Source organism: Empidonax traillii, unplaced genomic scaffold (genome assembly GCF_003031625.1).
Source record: "Empidonax traillii isolate 1590-97213 ecotype Southwest subspecies unplaced genomic scaffold, ASM303162v1 scaffold7:size3022706, whole genome shotgun sequence".
Lineage (NCBI taxonomy): Eukaryota > Metazoa > Chordata > Aves > Passeriformes > Tyrannidae > Empidonax > Empidonax traillii.
The window spans coordinates 1,336,967-1,362,958 of NW_020955200.1; the positions used below are offsets into that span (position 1 = coordinate 1,336,967).

General features: G+C 39.6%; 1 protein-coding gene across 7 annotated transcripts in view; it reads left to right on the plus strand.

The window, feature by feature from the left end:
• Positions 1-25,992, plus strand: part of SEMA6A (semaphorin 6A) — a 118,821-nt gene that overhangs the window by 47,265 nt on the left and 45,564 nt on the right. For 6 of the 7 annotated variants that reach the window (XM_027881535.1, XM_027881553.1, XM_027881544.1 and 3 more), the window contains exons 2-11: positions 3,107-3,244; positions 5,557-5,674; positions 10,771-10,831; positions 12,322-12,384; positions 13,226-13,327; positions 16,062-16,152; positions 19,424-19,543; positions 20,607-20,695; positions 21,600-21,817; positions 25,410-25,541. In XM_027881535.1, coding sequence (XP_027737336.1) covers positions 3,145-3,244; positions 5,557-5,674; positions 10,771-10,831; positions 12,322-12,384; positions 13,226-13,327; positions 16,062-16,152; positions 19,424-19,543; positions 20,607-20,695; positions 21,600-21,817; positions 25,410-25,541 — 1,094 coding nt within the window. In that variant the 5' untranslated portion in view covers positions 3,107-3,144. Of the gene's footprint in view, positions 1-3,106; positions 3,245-5,556; positions 5,675-10,768; positions 10,836-12,321; positions 12,385-13,225; positions 13,328-16,061; positions 16,153-19,423; positions 19,544-20,606; positions 20,696-21,599; positions 21,818-25,409; positions 25,542-25,992 lie in introns of those variants that run through there. The other variant, XM_027881563.1, reaches the window with a different exon arrangement.

Here is a 25,992-nt window from a genome sequence, read left to right on the forward strand (position 1 = left end):
TTCTATCAACCAGTATGGCTTAATGCAGGCCAGATTGAACTGCAGTTCAGATCTTTCCATGGAAGGTGGAGAGTTCTCTTTTCATGTTTGCAAAACTCAAATTTGGAGACAGTGCCTGTACTCGCATCATTGCCTAACTGCTCGTGCTTCATCAGACACTGCGTTGACTTCTGATTAGAAAGTAGTTTCAGCACAGTTGCAAGTGAGAACATTTGCATCACTCCCAGGAGCCCAACCAGAGGGAAAATTGTACCAAAAATAAGTGTGACCTTCTCGAATCATCACTTTCCTGAAATTCCACTGAGCTGGTATGGCTTATTCCACCATTGTAAGAACTGCAAAAGTAACATTATGTTTGAATAATTATCTCTGAGTGAAAAGCTGCCTTTGGATGCAACTTGAGTCCTCCTCAGTGTTAATTTATGGGCACAGGCATTGATAAATATGTGTAGTCTACTCGAATCATTGACAGATCAAATTACATTTTGCATGTAATTTGTATGAATTTGAGCAATTATGTTGGCATTAGAACAACAGAGAGTTATACTTTTTTCCTCTCTTCTCCCTCTTTTCTTCCCCAGAAGAATCCCCTTAAGAGCATCAGAGAATTTCATATGCTTAAAAACCTAGCAAGTTATGTCAGTTCCTTTGCAATTCATTTTTTTTTCAGGTAAAAGAAAACAGATCTGGCCTGATAACATTTACATGAAATCACAAAGTAAGTGTGCTGGTCATTGTTCATTTTCCTGGAAGCTGTTTCCCATATGTATTTACATGGAGCAGTACACATCTGAATGAGAAGCAGGGAGTGATGGTGCAGAATCACCCATGGGAAAAGTTTTTCAAGCTCTAAAGGGTAGTAGTAGACTTATGTCTGTGGTACTGTGATGCTTTCCTCACAGCATATACACACTGTTAGATAGTCGATTATGTGCTGATAGGGAGTAACAGAAAGCAGCTATTCTTATGCTCCAGAGTCTCATTGTGGGCCAAGTGGTTTGAATTGTCAGCCTGCAGACTAATACTGTGCAAGAATACAGTTTAAGTGGAAGATTTGGATTGCTTGATATGTTCTTCCCATTAAACAGTTGTTCCTCATGTGCATTTCAGAAAAGATTTCTGCATTGGATTGTAGGAATTTCAAGGGGGAAAGAATTTCAATCTCTTTGTGTATTAAGGTACTTTGTTTTTTCACTTTGCAGTGTACTTACAGGGGCAAAATGTTTTGAGCAACAAAGTGACATTTTGAAAAATTGCATAGAGTTAAAGGAATAAGCCCCTTTAATGTGTATGTCTTACTTTTAATTAACACTTCTTGAGGGAAACTGTGTTTCCAAGCATGTCATTTACTTCTGCTGCTTATTTCTACTTTGGGCATTCCTAAGGGCCCCAAATGACAACAAATAGAAAGAAACAGTTCCTACTCCAGAGAGCTAGCAGTCAAGAGAAAATGTAAGAGGTGACTAAAGAGACAAATGGAGGAATCAGGTAGAGAAAAGTGTTTGCAGGCAGACATAGCTGTGTCAGTAATCATACACACCTATTGGCCTAACCAGTGCTAGATGGAAATGCTTCTCCTGGGGCTTCTATGTATCTTCTAGTATGCATTCTTCTATAAGGTATAATAGACAGACAGTGTCTGCATTGTGTCACATTTATTCTTGCTATTTTTATCCTTTGCCACCCATCTGACACTTTGTTCAGTTAAGGTGTCAGTCACTGCCTTACATTTTTTTTTTCCAGTCTCAGTCTAACTCTGTCTCTCAGTTATTTTTGTTAATAGAAATAGAGAATCAGCCAGATTTCCAATTTGTGTGTTGAAATAATAATAGGCTAACACGGGGTATAATAAATCATCGGTCCTTATGGACTCTATCGCCTCGCAACAGAGCCCCTGTTCCAATCCATTTATAGGAACTGAAATTTTATTTGAAAGCAAATATCTGATGAGGCATATTAATTATTGTGACGTTTTTCAATTGGTTAAAAAATGAGGAATCAGCTGTGTCTGCGAAATTACAAATGACAATCCAACACTCAAGACTTGTTAATGCTTTTTTTGGCATCATGAAAGGAAATGTAGGTATCTAATATTAAATAGTGCTGCAGAAGGGCAAGTTAGCACTTTGTTTGCCAAATTAAGTTTCAAAGACTATGTAGGTTATGAAGTTTGACTTTCTGCCCATAAATCTTGAATGACTGACAGACTACTGTAAAATAGCTTTGTTCAAAAGGAATCTTTGGCAGGCAGCATCAAAGGTTTGAAACTGTGGAAGGGATGAAAAGAAAACCCCACTTTTGCACTGATTTCCCCTGCAGATCAGTGTCTCTGTGAAATTTGCCTGGGAATTATGAACTATTTACTGTATTATGTGCTGTTTTCTTTCACTGTATCCAGAAGTCCCGGTGGTTCCTTTTATCTTCAAGATTTAGGGATATTTTTGTACATGAAATGTGAATGAATGAATGCGTCAGTGGAACACAGGGGAAAAAATACTGGGTTTGGACTGTTCTTTTCTCCCTTATTTTATCACAAGTTGGAGTATTGGTTTTGCACCACCTAAATTTATGGGTACATATTTTTGTAGTAAAACCCAATGACATGTTCTGCATGCTCCATCGAACTCTCTCAGTGTTTCTTCACTTGATTCACAGCTCTGCAGGGTATGAATGAGTCCCATAGTATAGCCCTTAATCTCTTTTTAAGCAGAATAATGTAGTGTGGGGTTTTTTATTTATGGTATGTGTCATCATGTCATCATCTAATTATGTAAGCCAAATGGGAAAACAAAATATTTCTTGGAAAACCCTTGTCAGCTGTTGATCAGTGCAGGAGTTGAAGTGTCTTTGTTGCATATAAGCAGCAGAGGTAGCAAATTCTTTGCAACACATAGGTACTTAAGTCTATCCTTGAGTAAGATGTGGCACTCCTAGGGTGTGGGCTAAAGAAGAACTGGCCTAGTAGGGCTGTTTCCACTGAGAAACACAACATGCATCCTCAGATCCAGTGAGAGGCTTGAGGAGAGGAAAAGCTCCCTCTACTTTTCATTGACTCTTTAAAACTGATTCATCAGAAGGTGCTTAAATTCTTGTTTGTCTTCCACAGGGTGAAGTGAAGAAGTGAAGCCTCACAGCTGAACTACTATGAGGTCAGAAGCCTTGCTGCTATATTTCACACTGCTACACTTTGCTGGGGCTGGTTTCCCAGAAGATTCTGAGCCTATCAGTATTTCGCATGGCAACTGTAAGTATAAGGGGACAGAGAATTTCAAATCAATTTCAAATCAACATTATTTCATCACAGTTGCAGTGAATAAAGCTGTTTTTCTTGATTTCTCCCAGATCAGCCGATTTAAATTCTCAGATACTAATATAGGAACATGACTTTTTCACATGGTCTTATTTGTTGGTCTAATACAAATAATTGAACTTACTTCATTAAGTTCTGATGGGTTCTCCTTGAGCATTAGGCATTTCTTCCTAAGCTAGAAATGTAGCTAATAACCAAATCAAGACAAAGTATCTCCTTGATAGGAGCTCTCTTCTTTCTTACCAGCAGAGATTGGCAAACTCTCCAAAACACAAGGTAACCCCAACAGCTGCAAGTCATATTGAGATTTGTTGGCTAAACAGGTAGAGAACTTTCTATGCATTTCACAGAACTTCACATTGTACATCAGGCTTAGCCCAACTGATTCCCAAGGTTTTGTATGTTTTCAAGAACGTCTTTAGGATCTGGGCCTCTAAAAGTATCCTGCGGAGTAGCAACTCAGACAAGAACAGGCCTAATTTTGTTCAGGAATTTGACTTTAAAGTGAATCTCGATTGTCCTTGTTTACTGTGCTTTGGACTAGCCTTGGCACCCATAAACTTGTGTAACACCAGCTGAAAGACAAGACTCCAGGGCACATCTGATGTGCTGCAAATGCTAATAGACATCTGGGATACAAGAACAGGGAAGAACTGCTCTGAAGCAAACCTCTCTGAAACCCCTGGTGTGTGGAGTGACCACTGGGTATTCAGCACCAACATTTTCTCCTTCCAGAAGGGTGTTGCTAATCATTCTTGCTAACATGCAAATAGCGATCCTTGATCCTTTTGGAGAAATGGAATGTAGGGTAACTGTGTCCTCTGCAGCATGGCATGCTGAGGTGCAAATGAACATACAAGCCCCCTGCTCTTGCTAGATTCCCGAGTTACAGAGGAAGTGTTACTGAACAGAAAACAGCCTGACTGTTAAACTTGGGCATTTTGCATGTAGGACATGGTCAGAAGGATTAAGCTTCTGAATGTAAATCCTGCTTGGTGTTCTACTTCGTATTTTTCAAGAGTTCTCAGCACCTGGTTTGGAGAGAAGTTCCTATTTCTGTCCAGTTTTATCACCAGGCTTTCTGACACATGCACTTCCAGGTATTTAGCTGAAGCCATGCTGTGAATCAATATTTTGACCCAGCTTAACATGTACAATACTTTTAGAAGAAAATAGCTGAGAACACTAAAGCAGTGGATGAGTTTCTGAAGAAATAGACTTCCTCAAATATATGCAGGTTTTTGGGAGAGCGTATTTATGGGGAAAAGGCTCAGGCATAGCTAGGTGCTAGTCAGCTCTATATAACATGCGCATGCAGCAGTTCTGCACTGATGATGATGCTTGTCAGAGTATTATCCTCCTCCTTTCTTCTGTAGTTTTATTTACTTAATTATCTCCCTGTTTTGTGCATGTAGATGTCATGATGATGTATACATATAGGTCTAACTGTAAAGTGGCTATTGTTGTTATAGATTGCACACACAGATTATCTGGGGAGCAGTGGCACACTCGGTGTATGATGAATTCTCATGACAAAACATCATAGGAATAGTCCATAAATGCTCTTGCTGACTGATAGAGTGAGGGGAAAGCTGACTTGCTGATAGCATAAGCTCAGTACAGAGTTTCCAGTCAGTATTGTTGTCTAGTTGCCAGAAGAACTGGAGAATCAGACTGGTTGCCAGAATAATAAGCAGTGACTTTCATTTCATAAAACTCAAGTGCTGAATTTTCACTGTTTCTGAGAAATCCCGGCAGCTGTTGTATGACAGCAATCCAGTCCTGTAGAAAACCCAGGGAACTGGCAGTCTGAAGCAAGCGGAGCCAAGTCTTTTGCTTTAGCCACTACCAGTCCAGTCATTGTGGTGATTGATGGGCCACAGTGGAACAGCTTTGTCCTACTAGACACACTTTGGCAGTCAGGAGCAAGCATTTGAGCTCTGAAAGCAGTGAAAGGAAAACTGTGAGAGAGTGCCATGTACCTGTGTGACAAGAGCTCCAGAAAAGCTTTACACTTAAACAAAATTCACAGATTTTGTCTTGTACAAAGGTGATGACTTTTTCCTTTGCAGCTGCAGAGATAGTAACCTTGAAGAACTCTCCAGCTCCCTATACCCTTGCTTTCCAACCCCAGACAGAACAGAAGCCACAGATTTTTCCTATGGCTGGGGCTCATAACCCATTTTAGCACTATTTCAGTTTGTTATCCTCTTTTGATCCTGTTGACTTTTTTTTCCTTCCTACAGATACAAGACAGTATCCGGTGTTTGTGGGTCACAAACCAGGGCGGAACACCACGCAGAGGCACCGGCTGGACATCCAGCTTGTCGTGGTCATGAACAGGACCCTGTATGTTGCTGCTAGGTCAGTAGTCTACTGCTTTGATACCCCTCCCTTACTGCTTTAAGAGGAGGAAGGAGAAGGCAAGAAATGTTCTGAGTTCTTCTCTGATGGACGCATTATTTTTAGGATTTTCTTATACTCAGAGAGAGCTTTGCAAGTAATTAGTAAGACATATTGGAAACCTTGTTCGTTGGTCAACTAAAGTTCAGTTTTGTGATGAGCTACAAGACTACAGACTTCTGCCTCCCCTTGAATACTGCAACAGGGAGTTGCCAGAGAAATGTTTTAGTCCTGTGGAGGAGCAAGTCTGTCCTCATCGTTTTATTTTGCTTGTGCTCACCAATAATTATAATTTTAGAGAATGATTCTGCTGGTGCACAAGTGCACTTTTTGGTAAGTCTTACTAAAATGTAATTTTGTTGGTTTAGGCATGGTTTTTTTTGTTTAAGACAGAAAAAAAAGAAAGAAGCAAACATGCTTCTGCAAGGTTAATTGAATTTAGTGTCTGGATTTTTTTTTTTTGAGAGATATACTGTGCAGACACAAGCACATGTCTTATTATGAAAGTTGCATATAGAGCCACTCTTTCAGTTTGCATAGCTCAGCTTGGCACTATCAGCCTCAGTGGAGCTACACCCATTATACAGCTGCCAACCTGGCAAAGATCAGATATTATTAACACTTCATCTCCCTGCCTGTAGTTAGCAAGGGAGATTTTAGAGTGGGATTTACACAGGAGACTCAGAATGAGTGCAAGACGGGTCCAGAGTAGCAAGGGTGAGTAGCTCCAGGTTAGGAGCTCTTGGACTCAGATCCTCTTAGTACCTCCCTGCAAGCTGCCTCTCCAGTAGCAGCTTGTTCCCTGCCTGTTTTCTGGTCCTCCATTGGAGAGATACATACCCTTCTGCATGTGCCACAGAGAGCCAGGCGGTTGCTGCAGGTGGGAGAAGGGGTGGATGGGAAAGCCAGGAAGTGAGAGGGAACAGCTGCTGAACAGGCAGCCTCTCACCACCAGCCCTGTCCTCAAAGCCCTTGGCAGCCTCCAGATGCTGCCTGGCTTTCTTCTCAAACAGCCACTCCCTATCTTCTGGGTGGTCAGATGCATCTTATGGGGGAGATCTGCCTGTGGATCTCCATGCAGCACCAACTGTTTAGTTGCGTTACACCACTGTGGTCACTGAGTGACATTTTCAGAGTCCGTGCCTGCTAGAAGAATACAATTCTCCCTGTTCCCCTACCCAGCCATTGCAGCTGCATGGCCTAATTGCAGTTTCATCAGGCTTCTTGCATACGCCACTTTGCACAGGGTCTGGGTGACAGAGCTCAGGGCTCTCATTCACACCAAGCACTCACATCAAGTCCATGTAAAGAGCAAGTATCTTTCCACGGGAGCTGTGGTGGTGTTGGTTTTAGAGCACAAGAAGAAGGAAGCCCTGCACCAAGTGGCAAAGCCCTGTGCTTTGCCTGAGCTCAGAGATTAGTATTTTTGCTGCATTTAGTGTGATTATGAGTGTGGCAGGGAAGAGGGCTAAAGAGGTTTGAAAGGTGGTGGCAGGATTTCCTCCATTTCATGGCTGAGCTCCCTTTGCTTTCCTTATTTGTTTCCCTTTAAATTAGGAAATCATTTGCAGTGAGATGGTGGTAAATCTGCTTTGTGGATTTTGGTCTGCTGTTCTCATAGCTTATCCCCCACACTGAGATTGACACAATTAGAGTGTCGCAGTGCCCAAGCAATTGGCGTTACAATGGGAAAACCCAGAGAAAGAGTTTTGGGATATGAAACCACTTCGTGCACAAATTATGTAAAGAATGCTAATATTTGGAGGACAGCACGTGTACTTGTATATGAATATGCTTTTTTGCATATTGTATGGAACGACTTGCTACAATAAGGTTCTTATATGCTACTAGAGTCTTGTGACCTACAAAAAAGAATAAAGACCTTGTCTGTTTTGTGCTTACACAAGCATGTAAAAAATCTTCTTACAATTCTTTTGGTAACTCAAAAACCTTTTGACATATTCTTTTCCCCTTCTGTTTTTTACTGAATAAGGCCCCCCCTGGGCTCAGAGGCACATGTGATACAAGTTAAAATTCAAATGTCAATTTTATCTTTAAGTAATATACTTCAGAAAATTAGTCATCTTTCAGTATCTAGTGTGAATTGAAGTTTGTAGTTCAAATACCCCATCTCCTTGAGAGGCAGTAGTAAATTAGAGACTGAAAGCAAATCTGTACACAGTCAAAGGTGTTTCTCAAAGAGTTTTGTAACAAGATTCATTGAAAACTAGCTAACAAATCTCTTGGCTGTTATATCAGATGTTACTTTCATGCTTTTTTTAGACATTGAAATACAGCAATGCTAAGTTTATGTTTGTACTCAATTATCTGAAAAGCAATCAAAACAAATGATTAAATATTGAGACGTTTTATTTTAGGACTGTTGTGTTTAGGTTGGGTTTTCTTCTTTGCTTACTTTAGAAAATCCAGTGTTGATTTTTGTGGTTTCTGTGCACCAGAGAGGATGACTCGAATTTGAGAACTGCTAACATTTTATTAGTGAGCAGTTGATGTAGAGCAAAATTTCAGTCTGTCAGTGGGTTATTTTGTTATATGGGATACACCACTCCAGTGTTAGCTATTAGCAAATGAAATTTTGTGTCACTTCAGAAAGGCTTTATTTCATGTTATCAGGTAGAGATACCCAACCAGCGTAAATCAGAATAACTCAACCAAAGCCCATGAAGCTTTAATGTCTGAATATCTGGCATGCAGTCTGCAAAGGAACAGCTCTGTTTTCTCTTTTTCTCGTGGGAAGGGTACTCCCTCACCATCTCACTTGCACTCGCTCACTCCCACGCCCACACCCCTTTTTCTAAGTTAGCTGTGTCTCCTCCTCCCATTGTCTCATGCAGTGCCAGCTTTTGTTCATGTTATCTGCCGCCCCTCGTGTATGTACAAAACAGATCTCAGAGAACCGGGATGGGATGGCTCTCTCCTCATTTGCAGTTACATGTTTCCAGACGATGCACTGAGCGGCCAAGGGTCACGCACAGCCGGTGGCATTATTTAAATTCCCTTCCTCGACAAGATTATGCCATGGTAACAAAACTTGGTTCTGCTCACTGGAGGTGGGAAAAGCGGAAGCTCTAGGATTAAGTAAATTTGTGTTAGAATAACTTAATTAGCAGTAAGCTGTACACATACCACAGCTAGTAGATAGAAGGAGTTGGGCAGCAGTGGGAAAAGGAGGGCAAGGACAATCCCACATTGTTTGTGGTTAGCTGGTCCTCCCTCGAATCTGACAGCTCTTTTGCTCTCTGCTGACATTGTCAGCAACTATGTTTCACATTCGACATGAGAAAATTATATGTAATTTTTCTGATGCTAACCCTCTTTCAATCCCATAATTTAGCATCTGAGTTTTCTTTGAACTGTTTCTTGAACCATAAATAAGTACTCTGAACCATAAATAAGTAGTGAGAGTAGAACTAAATAACTCTACTCTTTCTGGGTACCACCACTGTATTTTCTAATTGTCTTGTTGAAAACAAAAAGGTTGTAACCACTGGAAAGCAAGATTGATGATTAAAAATCAAGAACTGTGCTGGAAGAAGGTTTTTAGAGGTCCACTCGCACCTCATTTACAATTCAAGAGATTTTTTTCCCCACTTTTTATATAGCAGGAGTGACAGCAACAGAGAGCAATGTACATAAAGAGAGAACCATACTGTAATCTGTGAAGCTAATGTCGTGCTAATAGGTAATTCTAGTCCAGCACCAACACTGACCACTGCTCTGTCACTAAAGTCAGGTAAATAATAAACTGAAGCATTAAAACAATATTGGAAGAAAATGACAGCTCTAGTTTTACAATCTGGAGGAGAAGAAAACCCACAACTCTTCAGTTTGGCATCTTACAAAGCAAACAGCCTCAAGGTCCATAGCAGACAAATTTTTAAACACCAGTTCCGCACAATAGTGCTGCCTCTTTCTCCACCTGAGAGAAGTTTTGCTTATTTCTCTTACAGCAGTATTTTGTGTTTGCTTTATTTAAGAGACTAGTACTGTTTCCCCAAAACCCAATAAAACAAAGCTAACCTTGAGAGCAGGGATTTCTGGAATGGAAACAGCTTGTATCCTGCTTTCAGCAGACCCCTCAAATGCTGTGGATCGTGCTTCAGCTGCACAGCTTCCTGCATGGTGAAAAAAGCCAGTGTTATTTCAAGGAAAAATGAGACGGTTAGTCCCATCACAATTTGATGTGCTGGTTACTTCAGCATTGTGGGTTGGTGGGTTTTTTTCAAATTTTGGTTTCCATACAGAGCTGTCTTTGTTCTCGGTTTACAGGGAGGAGAATGCTTAAAAATATCTCTTTACCTGAGTAAAGAGTACCTGAGTCTATTTCCTCTTTCCAAGAAGAGATTGGCAGTTAATTGGAGAGAGCTTCTCAGGAAAAATAGAAACGTAAATGCAAGAAAAAAAGAGTGAACTTTTTTTCAGAAAAGTATTTTACAGTTTAGTTGGCCAGCAGTGTGTGAAAGACAAGAATGATTTCTGGAAATAGTTTTGTGGCTGTCAGCCTTTTGTCTACCATATTGTCAATCAAATTATAACAGCTGAGGTTAGACACATAATTAAAAGGGAAAAAAAAAAAAAAGAAAGAAGCATTAACCTCTTTTTAACCCTGAATGGTTAAATGTGACACAGTGACTGCTAGCACAGGAATCTGGCAAAGGCTGCCTAAGAGCTATTGCAACTGATTTCAGGATACAGAAATTGTGGCATCTGTTGTAGGACTGATAGAACAGAAATCATATGAGACTCATCTACTTTCCCAAATCTCATTTATTCAAATAATTGCTTTTGGGAAAGAATCTTACTTTGAAGTTTTGTAGCATTTTTCTTTTTTTTTTCTTAATGGGAAGGCAAACAGTTTATATGCAAAAGTGCTTTTCTGGGAGAAGCAGGCTATGCTGCCAGTAATGTTTCCTCATAAGACCTGTGATTTTTTTTGAAATGTATTATGGATTATCTCATGATAGATAGCTCTCTTGTAGAAAATGAACTGTCTGACTACTACATTTGACTTTGTATTCATTTGCCTTTGTTTACAGGGACCATATTTATACTGTTGATATGGACACATCGCATACAGAAGAAATTTATTTTAGCAAAGTAAGTGGCTTTTATCATCATGCAGAAATGAAGGACACTAGTGAAGTTTCAAATAAATAGGAGGATGACATTGTTTCAGAGAACTTGCCAGTGCTGCTGTAAAAACTGTAGTAAGCAAGTAAGATGGTATTGCTAATCATATCTGGGGAAAGCTAGAATAGCAGTCATGTCCTCTGCGAATTTCTGATAAGTGATTTAGCTGGGCTGATAAGCAGTCTGTTCTGAAATACAGTGAGATCCCTGATGGAGAATCTGTCAAACATCTATTAATTTATATGCAGCAGTTTTCTATAACATTTATACTATCTCAATTAAGTATACTGAAACTTTCATCATAAAAAGCATGTTACATATTTTCATGTACACAAATTTTTTTGACTCATGAAAATGCTGGCTTAAATAAAATCTTACTGTAACATTGCTTTGTAGATGTGTTCACATTATCTCCATGAGAAGCTACATTCAAACTGAGAAGAGCTTTGTCTGTATTACCATATTGTATATTGACATGAACATACTGAAAATAATTTTCCTTCAGCTCCTTTGCATGGCATTCATATCGTGTAATGTGTACCAAACACAGCCTTGGTCCAGCGGAAGATCATACAAATTTGGGCACTGGGTGAATTCCACTGTAGAAAGAGGACAGTGCTTCATTATAACTTTGAATGATGCTGAAGATGAATTTATGTCTAATTACTCATCAAAGAGGGAGAGCACAGGCTTTAAGTTGAAATAAACATTTATGTTTATGGTTACTCTTTCATCTTGGAGCCCTTCATGAATACACAGTTTACTGATCAGAAACACTGTTAGAACTACTGTGGCAATAGTGTCTAAGGTGGTACTGTCTTAGGCCATATGATTTTAACCAAAGTTTTATTATAATTAATGAACCATCCACATTTGGCTATTCCTGAAACTCATCGCAAAAAAGTCCAGGGAAGGATTTACCTGAAAATATTCTGGAGAGACTTAGCAGATAAAGTCAACAGTGTCTTGGTAGGTGGAGGGCTTTCTGAGCCTGCTAGCTGAACTGAAGTGATAAGAATTACCTGAATTTGATTTCTTTGCTGATCTAAAATATGTCTTCCATAATATGTATTTCATTTAGAATCCATTAAAAGTTCATTGTCCATAAATGTTTATTCTGATTTGCAGAGCAATATAAGTTTAAAAGAAGAGAGCATCTAGTACTTTTATGAAAAGTACACGTTTTTCAGAGTTGGCCTGTTGTTAAATTTTGTTGCTTTAGGCTTAAAAAAAGAGGGATAGGATTCCAATCTGATGAATAGATGCAAAGCAAAATTAAGTGATGCTCCACATCACTGATCTTTCATTGTTGTGGTGAATTAATCATGGAGAAAGAGTGTAGAAAACTTTCGATAAATATATGTTCAACAGCTAGTCCCTCCTAAGGGACTTTTACATTTGAAATCAAATGCAAAATACCTCAGAGTTCTGATTGATTTCTTTCTTGATCCTTGCAGAAATTGACATGGAAATCCAGGCAAGCGGATGTAGATACATGCAGAATGAAGGGAAAACATAAGGTAGGCAATTTTCATTTCTTCTGCATCTGCCACTTTAGTTTAGATGCTTCACTGTTATCTCAGGCTGCTGGGCTGCTGTCTGTGATGTGGAGTAGATCATGCCATTCATTTCTTTCCAGTAATTGCTTTTTCCATCAACTTACTGAAGGCTTTAATTTGCAAAAATAGTTCACTTTGAATGTGATAAAATATTATGACAGAAGCCACAGTAATATCCTGAAATGCTTAAAGCACTGAGAGTTTTGGAGTCAATGCTTAACATACTGATTTTGCTTACCATTGTTTTAAAAGCTGCTGTCCATCTCCCTTCCGGAATTTACTGAGAAGTTTGTGTAAAGAATCAGAAAGCATGAATGTATGGTTGTAGAAGGACTGTTTCTCATACCAATTTCACCTTGCTGTAACCTGTGACTAACATAAGTAGTAACATAATTAAACAGAGATCTTTGATTCTTCACATCTACTTCCCCTTATAGTTACAGAGACTTTATGCCAGTACATTGTCATGATGATGCTACTGTCTGACAGCAACATAGATGAGATCATATTCACTCTTGAGTAAAGCAACATTTTTGAAACAAAAATTCACCTATGTGAACGATAAATATGAGCTGTAATGTGAATGTCATATCTTCAGTTCTTTGTAGTTTTTAAACCACTAGAATATAAATCAATTGCAACTTGCTCATTGTCAGTTAAGGTAGACAAAATAAAGGTCAGACAATCACAGTGGCTACCAGCCAATTTCATTTTAAACCTGCCAATGAAATATCATGGTATAAAAGTACAAACAGATACCCAAGATGCAGTAGTTGAAATAGTTTTTATTATTTTTCTTCAGGATGAATGTCATAACTTTATTAAGGTTCTTCTAAAAAGAAGTGAGGATACACTATTTATCTGCGGAACAAATGCATTTAACCCTTCTTGCAGGAACTACAAGGTATGTGATCTGTTTGTGGAATTTCATTTATGCCTTGTCTTTTGGTTGGATTTATTGTGACTCTGCTGGCAGCAGCATGAGGTTGTCATTGAGCTATGTACCATTCAACTCTGAAGCATTTATCCTGGCTTATTTCAGTGCTACCGAGTTCAGTATTGATTGAATTTCTGAGAATTTCTCAGATTGATTACTTACTTCTTTACAACCCCTGCCCATCAAGATCATTGCCACTTTGCATTGCCCTCAACAGGGGCAAGAGTCCATCAGATCTCTGCTTGGGTACGTAGTCACTTCTCAGTAAGATCCTCATCTTATCACTGACACCCACATCAAGTCATAGACTAATGCTGGGGGTTACTTCTGGAGTAGCATCTTTTAAATTCTCTATTATACTGTTCTCAATGCCAAAACGAGTTCTCTCATTGCTTGAGGACAACAAAACCTGAGTTCAGTGTTGGGGACGCAGCGGATAGGAAAGCTGTGGAGACCCTGCGGCATTGTGTGCTGTGGAAGAGATTGAACAACAAATCTCCACAGGGAGCAATACAGCAGGACAGTGATATATTCCTCATTAGCTGGGGATCTGCAAAGCCAAAACGTTTTCTATAGCAGCGTAGAAAACTATGCTGGTCCATGCATACTTGACATTAATGCCCTGAAACCAATTTATTGCTTTGGTATAGTGTGTCCCTGTTACTTGCATTTCAACAGGACCCATTTATTGAAATATTTCCTATTTTCTCAGGCTTTCACCAGTATATTCAGATATAACCCCCAACAATGGATGTTTCTGGAATAGCTGAATGAAGTTACTTAGGTGCTTGATAACCAGACCCTGCTTTTCCAGGCACTCTTAAGTCCCACAGGTCATTTCTCATTCTTCTTCTGGACAAAGAAAATTCAGCTTTGTTAATACTGCTTCTGACAAAGTCATAGCACAATTCTCATTAACTTTTTGGGTTCAGAATTATTGTAAAAAAACAGAATAAAGGTGTTAACACCCAGGAAAACTACTTCCTTAGGGGTGTTCACCGTGACTGCTGCTCTTCCTTGATTTTTGTGCAGTGCTGCTTTACCTTGTTTAGCTACTGTGATGGCTGCAGTCTAGGAAACACAGGAGAGAAGTTCAGGATAATATTTTCTTGCAGTCTGTGGAGGAAGAACCAAATTTGAGAGAAAATACGAGAATTTGTCATAGTAACTTTGAGGTACAGGTAGCCGCTCTGTTAACTGCTCGTTCTTTTTTTCCATCTTTCCTTGCCCACTCCTAGCACACAATGAAGCATCTCAGTGCTGTGTTTAGTCTTCCAGAACAGTTTGTAATTTTCTATCTCTCAGTGTCATTAATGAGGCTAACAAATCTCAACCATTCCCCTTGATAGAAAGCTGTCTTTTGAATACAACTACAGATATCTTTGGCATCCTTATTTGAGGGATAAAAATGGCCCTCCTTACCCTTACTCCAGGTGTTTCATTCCCCGTGATGCAAGCCCTCTGCAGATTGCCTCACCTGCTTCTGAGCCACAGGGCTGGGTAGTGATCCCTCTGACAGTCTGCAGAAGGTCCCTCCAATACCTGCCCTGCCTTCCTGCATGTATTCCTGCATTATACAGAGAGAGAACTAAACATGAGCTAAACAGAAGTCAGGGCTGCCCCTCAGCCACAGCAGTGGATGTGAAGATGAGCCCATGTGGAGCCTGGTGCGGAAGAAGTTGCTCAGGACTGTAACTCATTTCCTCTCACTATCAAATGAAATACTTTTCAGCTTTTGAGTAAACAGACAATGAATGATGAAAAATCATCCAGTGGAGGATGTGGAAACTGTAACATGCAAACTAAAAGTTGATTGAAGGAGTTGATGGAGCCATGTGCGTTATTTTTCATGCTCTGTGAATCTGTACTGTATGCGATTTATACAGTATGAGCTGCTCAAGTTACCTCAATATGCTACAAAGGTCCTTATTCCAAAAATACCATAGTATAAGAATCTTAAGGAGGTAAGAGGTGTACATTTACCCCGTAGCTCATTAAACCTTCTTGAACTTAGCATAAAGTTGATCTGTATATTTGTGTCATTATCAGTGCCCAGGGTGAATTTATTTCCCTAGAGTTACGTATAATCCTCAGGTTTTACAATTCCTGCACAGATTAATTCTTGCCTGATGGTAAGAGGATTTCTCCATGACACAGACTCAACTGATAGTAAAACTTGAAGAGCATCTTTCTGAGTATGCAAATCAAGGAAGAGAGCACCAGTGTTGAGACTAGAGCAGAAGGGTCTCCGAACTTGGGGGAGGAAAATGCACACAGAGATAATTGTTCTAATGCCATTTCTTCTAACTGCTGTGGTTTGCAGTCTTTTCTGTGTATAAGAGCACTTCTGTTAGATCACAGTTGAGGATAAATTTTGAAGCCTTGACAGAACCATAGACCTACATAGCTGCTACAGTTCAAAACAAAGCTTGTGTACAGATAAAATATAGACTGAAGACTTTTGTAAAATGTGTTTTGTTAAGAGTGATTCGTTCCAAAAGAATGTCTGACTTACTGGACACACTTTCTTCTCACTGATTTAATTTAACAGCGTGAATTTTGTCAGGTTTGTACTTCATAGTCAGGAGAAAAGTTAGAGAAAGGACCTTCCTCCTGCCCAGAAAAGAAGAACACTGTCATAAGCCTCATTCTGGGTAAGAAGTTATATTTCTCTGTCTGAGGAGCTCCTTTGATTTTTCAGATGGATACCTTGGAGTTCCTAGGAGATGAGTTCAGTGGAATGGCCAGGTGCCCCTATGATGCAAAGCATGCCAACGTTGCGTTGTTTGCAGGTAAATTGATGGAGATAAACTTTTTGCTTTCTGTCCTGCAGCCAGGCTTGCCATAATACTGTGCCTCTTGCTTGAGTCCAGAATGCCTAAATCTAAAGGGTGGCAAAGGGAGTGAACAATGACTAAAAATAGAGGGCATAAGAAAATCCCTAGCAAAAAAAAGCCTTCCTTGCTCTGAAATTAACTTCACTATTATAAACATTGCCTGAAACTTTAGTTTTCTGGGTTAGTGTTTCAGTATTTCTTATATTCTTGATGATATGACCAATGAGGCATAATTTCTGGTGGCATCCAGCTTCTTTGAAAGTCAAGGGAAGTCGAAGCATGTGTGAACTTTAATGAGGATTCGGCAGGATATTCTTTTTAACGACTCTAAGCATCTGTTAACATTCATAATAAAAAGAAGTTAGGGAAAATGCTGTGGTGTGCCCTTTTATAAATGTAGAAGGCAAGGAAAATTGATTTTATTTTAAAGCAGAAAACCTCAGTATGGTCTTACCAGCTGTTGCAGGCAGTGGAGAGAAGTGTGTTGGTTAGAGGTGATTTATATGGCATGCAGCAGAATACAATTGACTCTCATTTTTTCTACAATAGTTAGAAAAAGTTAGAGCTTATAATGGGGTTAATTTTAGCTGTGGTTGTGTAGTAGACATTTTTGTATGTCTCTTCATGAATTCCTGATTAAATTGTTTCTTTACTGAACTTCTCTTAGTGTGAATCCTGATGATCTTTTTTTAGATTTGGCTGTATAATAGGCAGTGAAGAAAATAAAGAAGTCATACATGATAATGCCTCTTCAGCAGGTGTAATGCTAGAAAGCAGAGCCTGAGTGCTCACATGGAAATACTTAAGATTTAAGAGCGCAGAAGTATTTCAGCCACTCTCATCTGAGTCTGTGGCCAGAGGGCTCTATTTAGCACAACTGTGTTTGAGGTATTATCATCTGCCTCACAAAGGAGAGTTTCTTTAACAGGTTTCATTTTATAAAATTTTTTTTTTACTCTTTTTAGTGTAAATAAATGGGTCCTTTTGTTTCAGGAATAATGGTGATGATGATGGTAGTATGTAATTTCTTAGTTACACTTATAAGATCATACAGGAGAAATTCTCTAATTGTAGCAGGTAATTCATAAAGCATAGAAAGAGAAAAACAGCTTCAGAGAAATAATTTTCCCATGTATCTCAGATTCCGTATCCTCAGGGCAGTCTGAATGACCTTTCAGAAGGGCCTTTCTCACTATACTGGCCAAGAAAGCATTTATGACCAGCCTATTGTAAACATTCATTTTGCATACAGATGAAGTTTGGTAAGATGACTCCCACTTTGTCACTGAAGAAATCTTCATATTTTTTGAAAATAAAGAGAATATTTATAGAAATGGTCATACTCTTTCATTGTAATTCAGAATAAATTTGATACTGTTCAAATGAATACTTGTAGAATATATCCTGTAAATCTACTAGCTTCAGAAAATCACTTTTTTACAAGGCATACTTATTAATACCCTTTTCAGAGTGCAGTGAAAAGCCACTTCAGAGCAGTTTAGGGCACTAATCCAGGTCATCTGAGTTTGTTGGGTGCACTTACATGAATATGGCTCTTCTTGCAGCCTGTAGCTATTACAGCTGATACGTGGGAATTGTAATTGGTCACATGGTATTCAGGAACTTGGCAGGAAAGAAACTAAATGCGTGGTTGTATTAAGAGAAGTTCAGACATCCATATCTAAACAATTCAGCTTTTTATTCTATTTTAAATTTGGTTTTTGTATCAGCGGAGGGGGATGTTGTAATTATTTTCGTTTGTTTTGCTAAGAAAAATGCTCATTTTGAAGTAGCCAGATAAGGACAGGAATTGCATAACTCAGAACAAGGCATACAATTCTGCTAATGAAGAACAGTTCGAATTTTAAATCTGGAGCTGAAATTCACAGAATCAGAGATTGTTAGAGTTGGAAGGGACCTCTGGAGGTCATCTAGTCCAACCCCCCTGCCAGGGCAGGGTCACCTAGGGAAGGTTACACAGTGCATCCAGGTGGGTTTTGAATGTCTCCAGTGACGGAGACTCCATGACCTCTCTGGACAGCCTGTTCCAGTGCTCTGCCACCCTCAATGTATAGAAGTTCTTCCTCATGTAGAGTGGAACTTCTTGTGTTTTAGTTTATGGCCAGTGCTCCCTGTTCTGTTGCTGAGCACTGAAAAGAGTCTGGCACGAGCCTCTTGACACAGACCTTTGACATCTTTATATTCATTAATGGGATCCTCTCTCAGTCTTAAATTAAAAGATGTCTGAAAGTGCAATGAGGAGAGCTTGACCAATAAAAGCCTCTGTGCTTTGTCCTGGGTACGTCCCCAGTGCTGCTGCCTTCACCATAATCTCTGTCAAAGGAGATGTAGGCAGTTCTAGCTTTTATGCCGCGCAACAGAGACACAAGTTTCTGTCCTCATGCTGCAATGCTTGTGCTCCTACCAGACATCATGTTTCAAGATCGATCTCACAGAGGAAAACAGTCCTGCACAGTTACCATGACCTGCAAACAGATTAGGCAGAGAATAAAATTTTAAAATGTTGCTAAATGTTGTGCTTTTACCTCCTGATAGTGTTGCATCTTTTGGTTGTCCTTGGGATGCCGTTTTGTAGAGCCTTTCTTATCACTAGTCTTCCAGTTCTTTAAAGAGAGAGGAATGCATAATTCATGCCTAAAATGCACGTTAGAAAAGAAACATTGGTGGGCAATCCCTCTCCATCTCTTTGCATTGCTGTTTTGGCAGGGCTCTCAGCACGCTATTTAATTTTTTGCTAGTGATCTTTGGCAGAGGAAAAGTGTTCTCAAGAGGAGAATTTTTCATAAGTGTCAATTAGCCTACAGTCTCCAAGACCTATCTGGTTTGCACCTCCAGTTAAAACTAACAGTTCTGTTATATTTGTTTTGCTCACATACTTATGCAGTATTTCTGAGCATTGAACCAGAGGCTTGTACAGAAAAACTAGATAAGGTAGTTTAGTATGACACACCTAAAGTGGAGAAGAATTATTCCATAAGGTTTCTTCTCCTACAGCATCCCTTGGAAATTACCATTTTGCAAACTAGTGACTTGCTTTTGTTCAGTCCTCAGTCCCATTTACCCAGCTGGATTTTTTTTTCCCTCCAGTATTCCTAAGGAGATTGTGATGGTTTTGTTTCCTCCATCTCATTTGACTGGTGATAGAAAGCAATTGTATTATTTGTAATGCTCCTTGCCCCTTGTTTCTTCTTTCCTTACTCCCCAGAGGGAAAGCTGTATTCTGCCACAGTGACCGACTTCCTTGCAATAGATGCAGTCATATACCGGAGCCTTGGAGACAGCCCAACTCTGCGAACAGTTAAACATGACTCCAAGTGGTTGAAAGGTAGATAAACACACACACACAATGAAAAAAGTGGCATCTCTGATGAGAGACTTGGATTCCTGACAGACCTCTCTGTCATTTCATTTCACCAGTGCTTTCTGGCAGAAAGAAGGAACTAGTTTACATCTCTTGCTTACCCTGATCTGTTGATCTCTTTCTCTCTTCTCCTGATCCCAAGTTATGGACCTGACAGAACCTGTGAGCTAGGTAGATCAGCATATGTATTCCAGTGAGCCTTCCAAGCTGAAATCCACCAGTTTACATCTGTTGGATGTAAAGATTGGAACCAGCAGGGCTCGGTGTGCTTTGGCTGTGTTTGAAAATATTCCTGCCACAGGACCGTTAGGTAACAGTCAAGGCTTTATGAAGTATAGAAGGTTTATCCTGTAATGTTAAGATTCATTAATGAAAATAAATTATGGGAATATTGCACAAAGCCTTTCTGTTATAGTTCTTAGGGACTGTACTGCTGTCATTAAATTAGGCAGTTTCTGTGCTCTAAATGCCCTCATTGTTAAGAACTGTACTGTTTAGCTTTATGTAGGCGTTAGGAATAGTTAGCATTTGTAGTGATTTTAAGTTAGCATTTTAGAGTGAGCAAAGCCATGGTTTGAAGTCTTTTTCTGCATGCAGAAATGTTTTGCCAGATGTCAACTTTAGCTGTCCCACTTTGCTTGCTGCTACAGAGACATGTGGGAAGAAACAGCTACCTCCTTTGTTACTTGCTCCACTCACAGCCTGCATGCCATAAAGAGCACTGCTTGGACCCCTCAGGCATACAGTCATAAATGCCTGTTTACCTCTGCTCTTACTCTGTGCAGGGCAGATACATTAGTGGCAAAGACTTAACTACTTTGCAGTGACATTGCACAGACTTTTCCCAGGTTCTCCTGTCCCCAGACAGCGATTCTTCTGTGGCAAAGTTGTTAGTTCTGAAAACTGATCAAGTTTGTCAAATGCAGATGTTTCTGGATATTGTGTGAATGTATTTGGCTTCTCTTGGCATACTATATGCTGTACGTGGTGCCTAACTAGGATGTCTTTGTTTCTTTTTTTTCTCTAGAACCATACTTTGTTCAGGCAGTGGACTATGGCAATTACATATACTTCTTCTTCCGGGAAATAGCAGTGGAGTACAACAGCATGGGAAAGGTAAGGGCAAAAAACATTACCTTGAATGACTTTGTCAGATTCAGGAGGAGGAAAACGTATGCTATTCTTGGACCAATGCTGTTAGGAGTGACCTTGAAATGAGAACTATAAATCATGATGACAAGGTCATCATTTTGAGAGGATTCCTATTGCTCAAGCCAAAAGGTTGGTTGGAGTGAAACATTGCACTGTCTTGAAAGGAAACTGTGGCTTCTTACAGTGATGGTTTATGCTGGAGTCTCTTTTCTGAAGTTATAAAAAGCACAAGGCTAATGTAGTTAGTTCAGCATAGTAGATAATTGTTAAAAATGGATTCCAAAGCAAGGAAATATTTTTCTGTAAGAAATATGAATTGGAGTGCTGAATAAACAGGGGTAGGAATTTTGTGCTCTGGTATTCTGCAAAGAATAATTAAACACTTTTTGTGTTTTTGCTAATTTTACAATAGCTCTCTGACTAAGCAGTCAGAAAAGCTGACCAAGGTCACAAAGGTGGAGAGCAGGAATAAAAGCCCAGCAATATTTGCATAGTTTTTAAGTGCTGAGAACACAAGAGTCAGAGCAGGCAGTGTGGGTTGCAGGGATTGTGAATATGAAATGTGCTTTTGTTTGGGGAAATAGAAAGCTAAGCAGTCTGTATGGAAATGAGTTTTATATGGGTTGCGAACAGATCTCCTGAAGGATTTATGGCTGTATTGTAAATGCCACAGTCTTATCTTTCATAGCACAGTGTTCCAAAGCTTAATTTTTTTCTGTTTCTTATTTGTCACAAATTATAGAAATGTGGTATTAAATTAAGCACCTTGCTGTGTTATTCCAAATGTTTTAAAAGCAGTATTCCAGCAAAGTCTTTGGTTCAAACAATCATTTAATTTTCTCCATTATTTTTTCATTATTCCTTCCAGGTAGTTTTCCCAAGGGTGGCCCAGGTTTGCAAAAATGACATGGGAGGATCTCAGAGAGTGCTGGAAAAACAGTGGACTTCCTTTCTCAAGGCTCGGTTGAACTGCTCAGTTCCTGGCGATTCACACTTCTACTTTAACATACTGCAGGCAGTTACAGATGTTATCCATTTCAATGGCCGGGATGTTGTTTTAGCAACATTCTCCACTCCATATAATAGGTAATAGGCACAATAACCTTTTACCTTCTATTTCCTTTATGTTTTGCTTTTCTCTGCAGTTTCTTTTCACTTTATGAAGGTACAAGAAGTGATTGCTCATGCAGTGTAATTATAATGTGCCATGCACTTACTGATAGTTTGTGTTTCTTTTTAAGGAATCTTGGTATTGCTTATTGCATTTTATATCTGATGACTTAAAGGAGCTTTGAGCCATTTACTATTGGGACACATTCCTCGGACGTACTTTTCTTTCCATGGGAATAATTCACACCAGCCACCAAGAAGTGTTGTGGCATGTAACTTGCAGAATATTATTCCAAAGAGAAAACATCATTTTTTTTTCCTCACAAAGAAAGGACTAGATCTGTCCTGTATATATGTAAACTTCCAAGAACCACATTATCCTTCCCTTTGTCTCTTGCATCCCTGCTGACTCTTGCATTGATCCTTAACCCTGCATTGACCCTGCTGACCTCTGTATCTCCTGGGAGATCCAAGGTCCTAAGCTGTCTTGCTGGCTGGGAAGGAGGGTCCCCAGCAGATATATTTCATGGTTTGTATATTTATCCGAAAGTGTGAGTTCACCTGCAAAGACTTTATTACTGTTACACGTTATAACATGTTTCTCCAGAATTTATTAGAAGTTCTGTCCAACTATTGAAGACTCACAGACATAAAAAAATAGTAGCATTCTAATTAAAACCATATTGCAATTTCACAGAGTAACATTCAGGCTAAAAGGTGTACTTCATTGGTGAAATTCATCTAGTTTTGCTATATACTTGCTACCTCTTGTCAAAGCCTCACCTCGGTGAGGCCATTCACAGACCTGACTTCAAATGAGAGTAAGCCTGAGACTGTAATGTATAATCACTGCTTTTGACATCAAAACAATAGGAACTGCAATGGAATAATTATGCTACCAGTAGGGAATACAATCTTAAATTAAGATGATCTCTTTGCATGCAATCTGACTTAATACAAAAAAGTGAACAAACAGAGATTCAACATCAGAAAATAGATTGTATCTTGCGATTATCTCAAAATTAAGATTGTCTTCCCATTCTGCTAGTATTTCCTGTGGTGTGTAATGAATAATTCTTTTCCTTAAACCTTGCATTTTAAAATCTAAGTACTTGGAGTAAAAATCAAGATACTATTTTATAGGTCCCAGTTTTTGCCAGACACTGAAGATGACAGGAAGCATATATTCTTGGAGACACCTTTTGAAGCAGACCTTGGCAGTCAGGAGGGCCAACCATGTCCTGGGGGGCATCAGGCAAAGCATCACCAGTCAGTCATGGGAGGTGATTGTTCCACTCTGCTCTGCACTGGGGCAGCCTCACCTTGAGTATTATGGCAGTTTGGGGCACCACAGTGTAAGAAGGATACTAAACTATTAGAGAGCATCCAAAGGAGGTCTATGAAGATGGTGAAGGGCCTTCAAGTGAAGCTGTATGAGGAGCACCTGAGGTCACTTGATCTGTTCAGCCTGGAAAAGAGGAGACTGAGGGGAGACCTCATTGCAGTCCACAACTTCCTCACACAAGAGGAAGAGGAGGGGCAGGCAGTGATCTCTTTTCTGTGGTGACCAGTGACAGAACCCAAGGGAATGGCCTGAAATTGTGTCAGGGGAGGCTTAGGTTGGATATCTGGAAAAGGTTCTTCACCCAGAGGGTGGTTGAGCACTGGAACAAGCTTCCCAGGGAAGTGGTCACAGGACCAAGCCTGAGAGAGTTCAAGAAGTGTTTGGACTACACCCTCAGGCACATAGTGTGATTCTTGGGGTGTTTCAGTGCAGGGCCAGGAACTAGACCTCAGTGATCCTTGTAGGTCACTTCCAATTCGGGATATTCCATGACCCTGTGAAACCTCTAAGGTGGATGCATCTTTTTCATTCCTCCTTTACTAAGGAAAAGCTGCAACAAATACCTTTGGTCTCTGGAACAAAATTTCCCCCTAGAGTGAACTGCAAGAGATTCCTCAGTCTAATCTGAGGTCACTCAGGGTAGAAGCTGGTGATGGATTGTAGTCCAGTGGCTCAAAGATGGCTTGGCTGTGACCCACAGTACTCCATCCTTACGACTTCATAGTCCTACAGACCTGCAAACTGCCATCCTTAATAGTAAAAGATGTTGCAGTCCTCTAACCACAGTAATCCCTCCATCACTGTGTGTTGAGTAGAGCTCTCGGCACTTTTAGTTCTGTATAACACACCTCAAGATTTTAGGTTTGTTTTGGTTTTTTTTTTTTCCTTTACAACTTAATTCAACAAAGTGTAAAATCTTATTGCTGGAGTGGGTCTTGAGGTGTCTTTTAGGGAGAGGGCCTCTCTGTGTCCAAATATACCCTTGACCATGTTCTACATCAGCATTTATATGCCTTCATTTTAAACTCCCGTTCTGTAGTATCACATTAATGTAGAGCTTTGAAGTTTCCTTCCCCATAAAAGCAAAATCTGTGGATATCAAAGTAAGACTAATACTGTCTCACTACTTGTTTTTCGTTTTTCTTCAGTAATACACATTTTGAAACCTTTTAATATTCTAACAGTTATTTTTCTATCAATTCATGTACCTATATGAGTTTAGTTTTATTCTCTGTAACAGTATTATAGTTACTATATTTTGTCTTAGGGTATAATAAACTTCTAGATAAGAGCAGGATTGAAAGCCTCAGCTATCTGGGTTCATGCTTTTTACACAATAAAATCAAGTGGTGAAAGCCAGACACCAATAGAGTAGTTCATGTACAAAAAAAGGAAAGGAGGAGAGTAGTTCACATATAAAAAAAAAAGGAAATATGGATGAATGAATAATACATGTTTCCAAGTGATTGACCATGGGAAACCCTTAAGACTTTCAGAAACTATGTAGGTGTAGAATATAATTATGTTTAGACAATGCTGTTGTACAGTTGCGTGAAAATATTCAAAAAGTTGAAATTTGCAATATTATAATCTAAAAACAATATTGAATTTGCTTCTGTAAGCTCTTTACATCTCATTGAGTACAGCAAATTCCTGAGCACAGTTAACTCCTTTCCACTGGGAATACCTGGTGGAGGTCAGGCTGTGGGAGAATGGAGTAATTACACGTAAATGCCATGTCAGTGGCACATTGCAACGCAGTTTCAGTTTGATTAGTACCAGCTTCTGAACTGTCTACTTTTTGAGTGGTGTCTACTGTCTATTCTTTGAGGCATGACAGGGACTGTCAGAGTTAGTACTGAGAGATGTTATGACTTACAGGAACTTAGATTTCCAAATAATGAGCTTTGAATGAGACTGACCATTACTCCTCATGCAGTGCCAGTGGTAGCCAGAGTTTCCCAGATTCTTTCCCTTCTTCAAGGTAATTGCAATTACCTCTTTCTTTAGAGACTTTGAAATAAATTCTGCCGGCACGAGCTGTCTGCTGATTGGTATGTTTCAGGCTTTTCCATGGGGCTGGCTTTTCCTGTCGATACTGGATTCAGAGTTCAGAAGGGAGTAGCCTGTGACACTAAGACTCCTACACAGCATGTTTTTTGCTCAAGGTTTTATGCGTAACTGCGGAATGAGTAACAATTTCTGGGAAATGTCACTTTGCAGCATCCCTGGCTCTGCAGTCTGTGCCTATGACATGCTTGACATTGCCAATGTATTTACTGGGAGATTCAAAGAACAAAAGTCTCCAGACTCCACATGGACACCTGTTCCTGATGAACGAGTGCCCAAGCCCAGGTACGTTTCATGTATGGTGATATTGCTCTGTTCCTTCAGGCAGGTTTCTTGATAATTTGAAGAGTCTTGTAAGGTGCAGATACAATTACACATGTTGCAACAATAAAATAGAAGTTGAGTTGAATTTGGATCTAAAGTATACAAATGAGAATTTTTCCACTTAAAGAAGGTTTGTGTAACATAAATCATGCCAGCATGAGATCCACTTGGTGAGAATAATCACTTAAGAGTGGTGTGAATTACACATGTTGCAAATTGTTTCAGTAATGGATATATCTTACTGCAAAGCCTGCACCACTTCTGTAGTTTGCTGTTCTATGATTAACATGCAATTTAAGTACCACAGTGGATGCATTATGGAAAGAAAAAAAGAACATTCCACCAAACTGGAGATTCAGTTCACCTCATTCCTCCTATGAGCTGTTCTCCCTGTTTCCACTTCCTTTGTGTT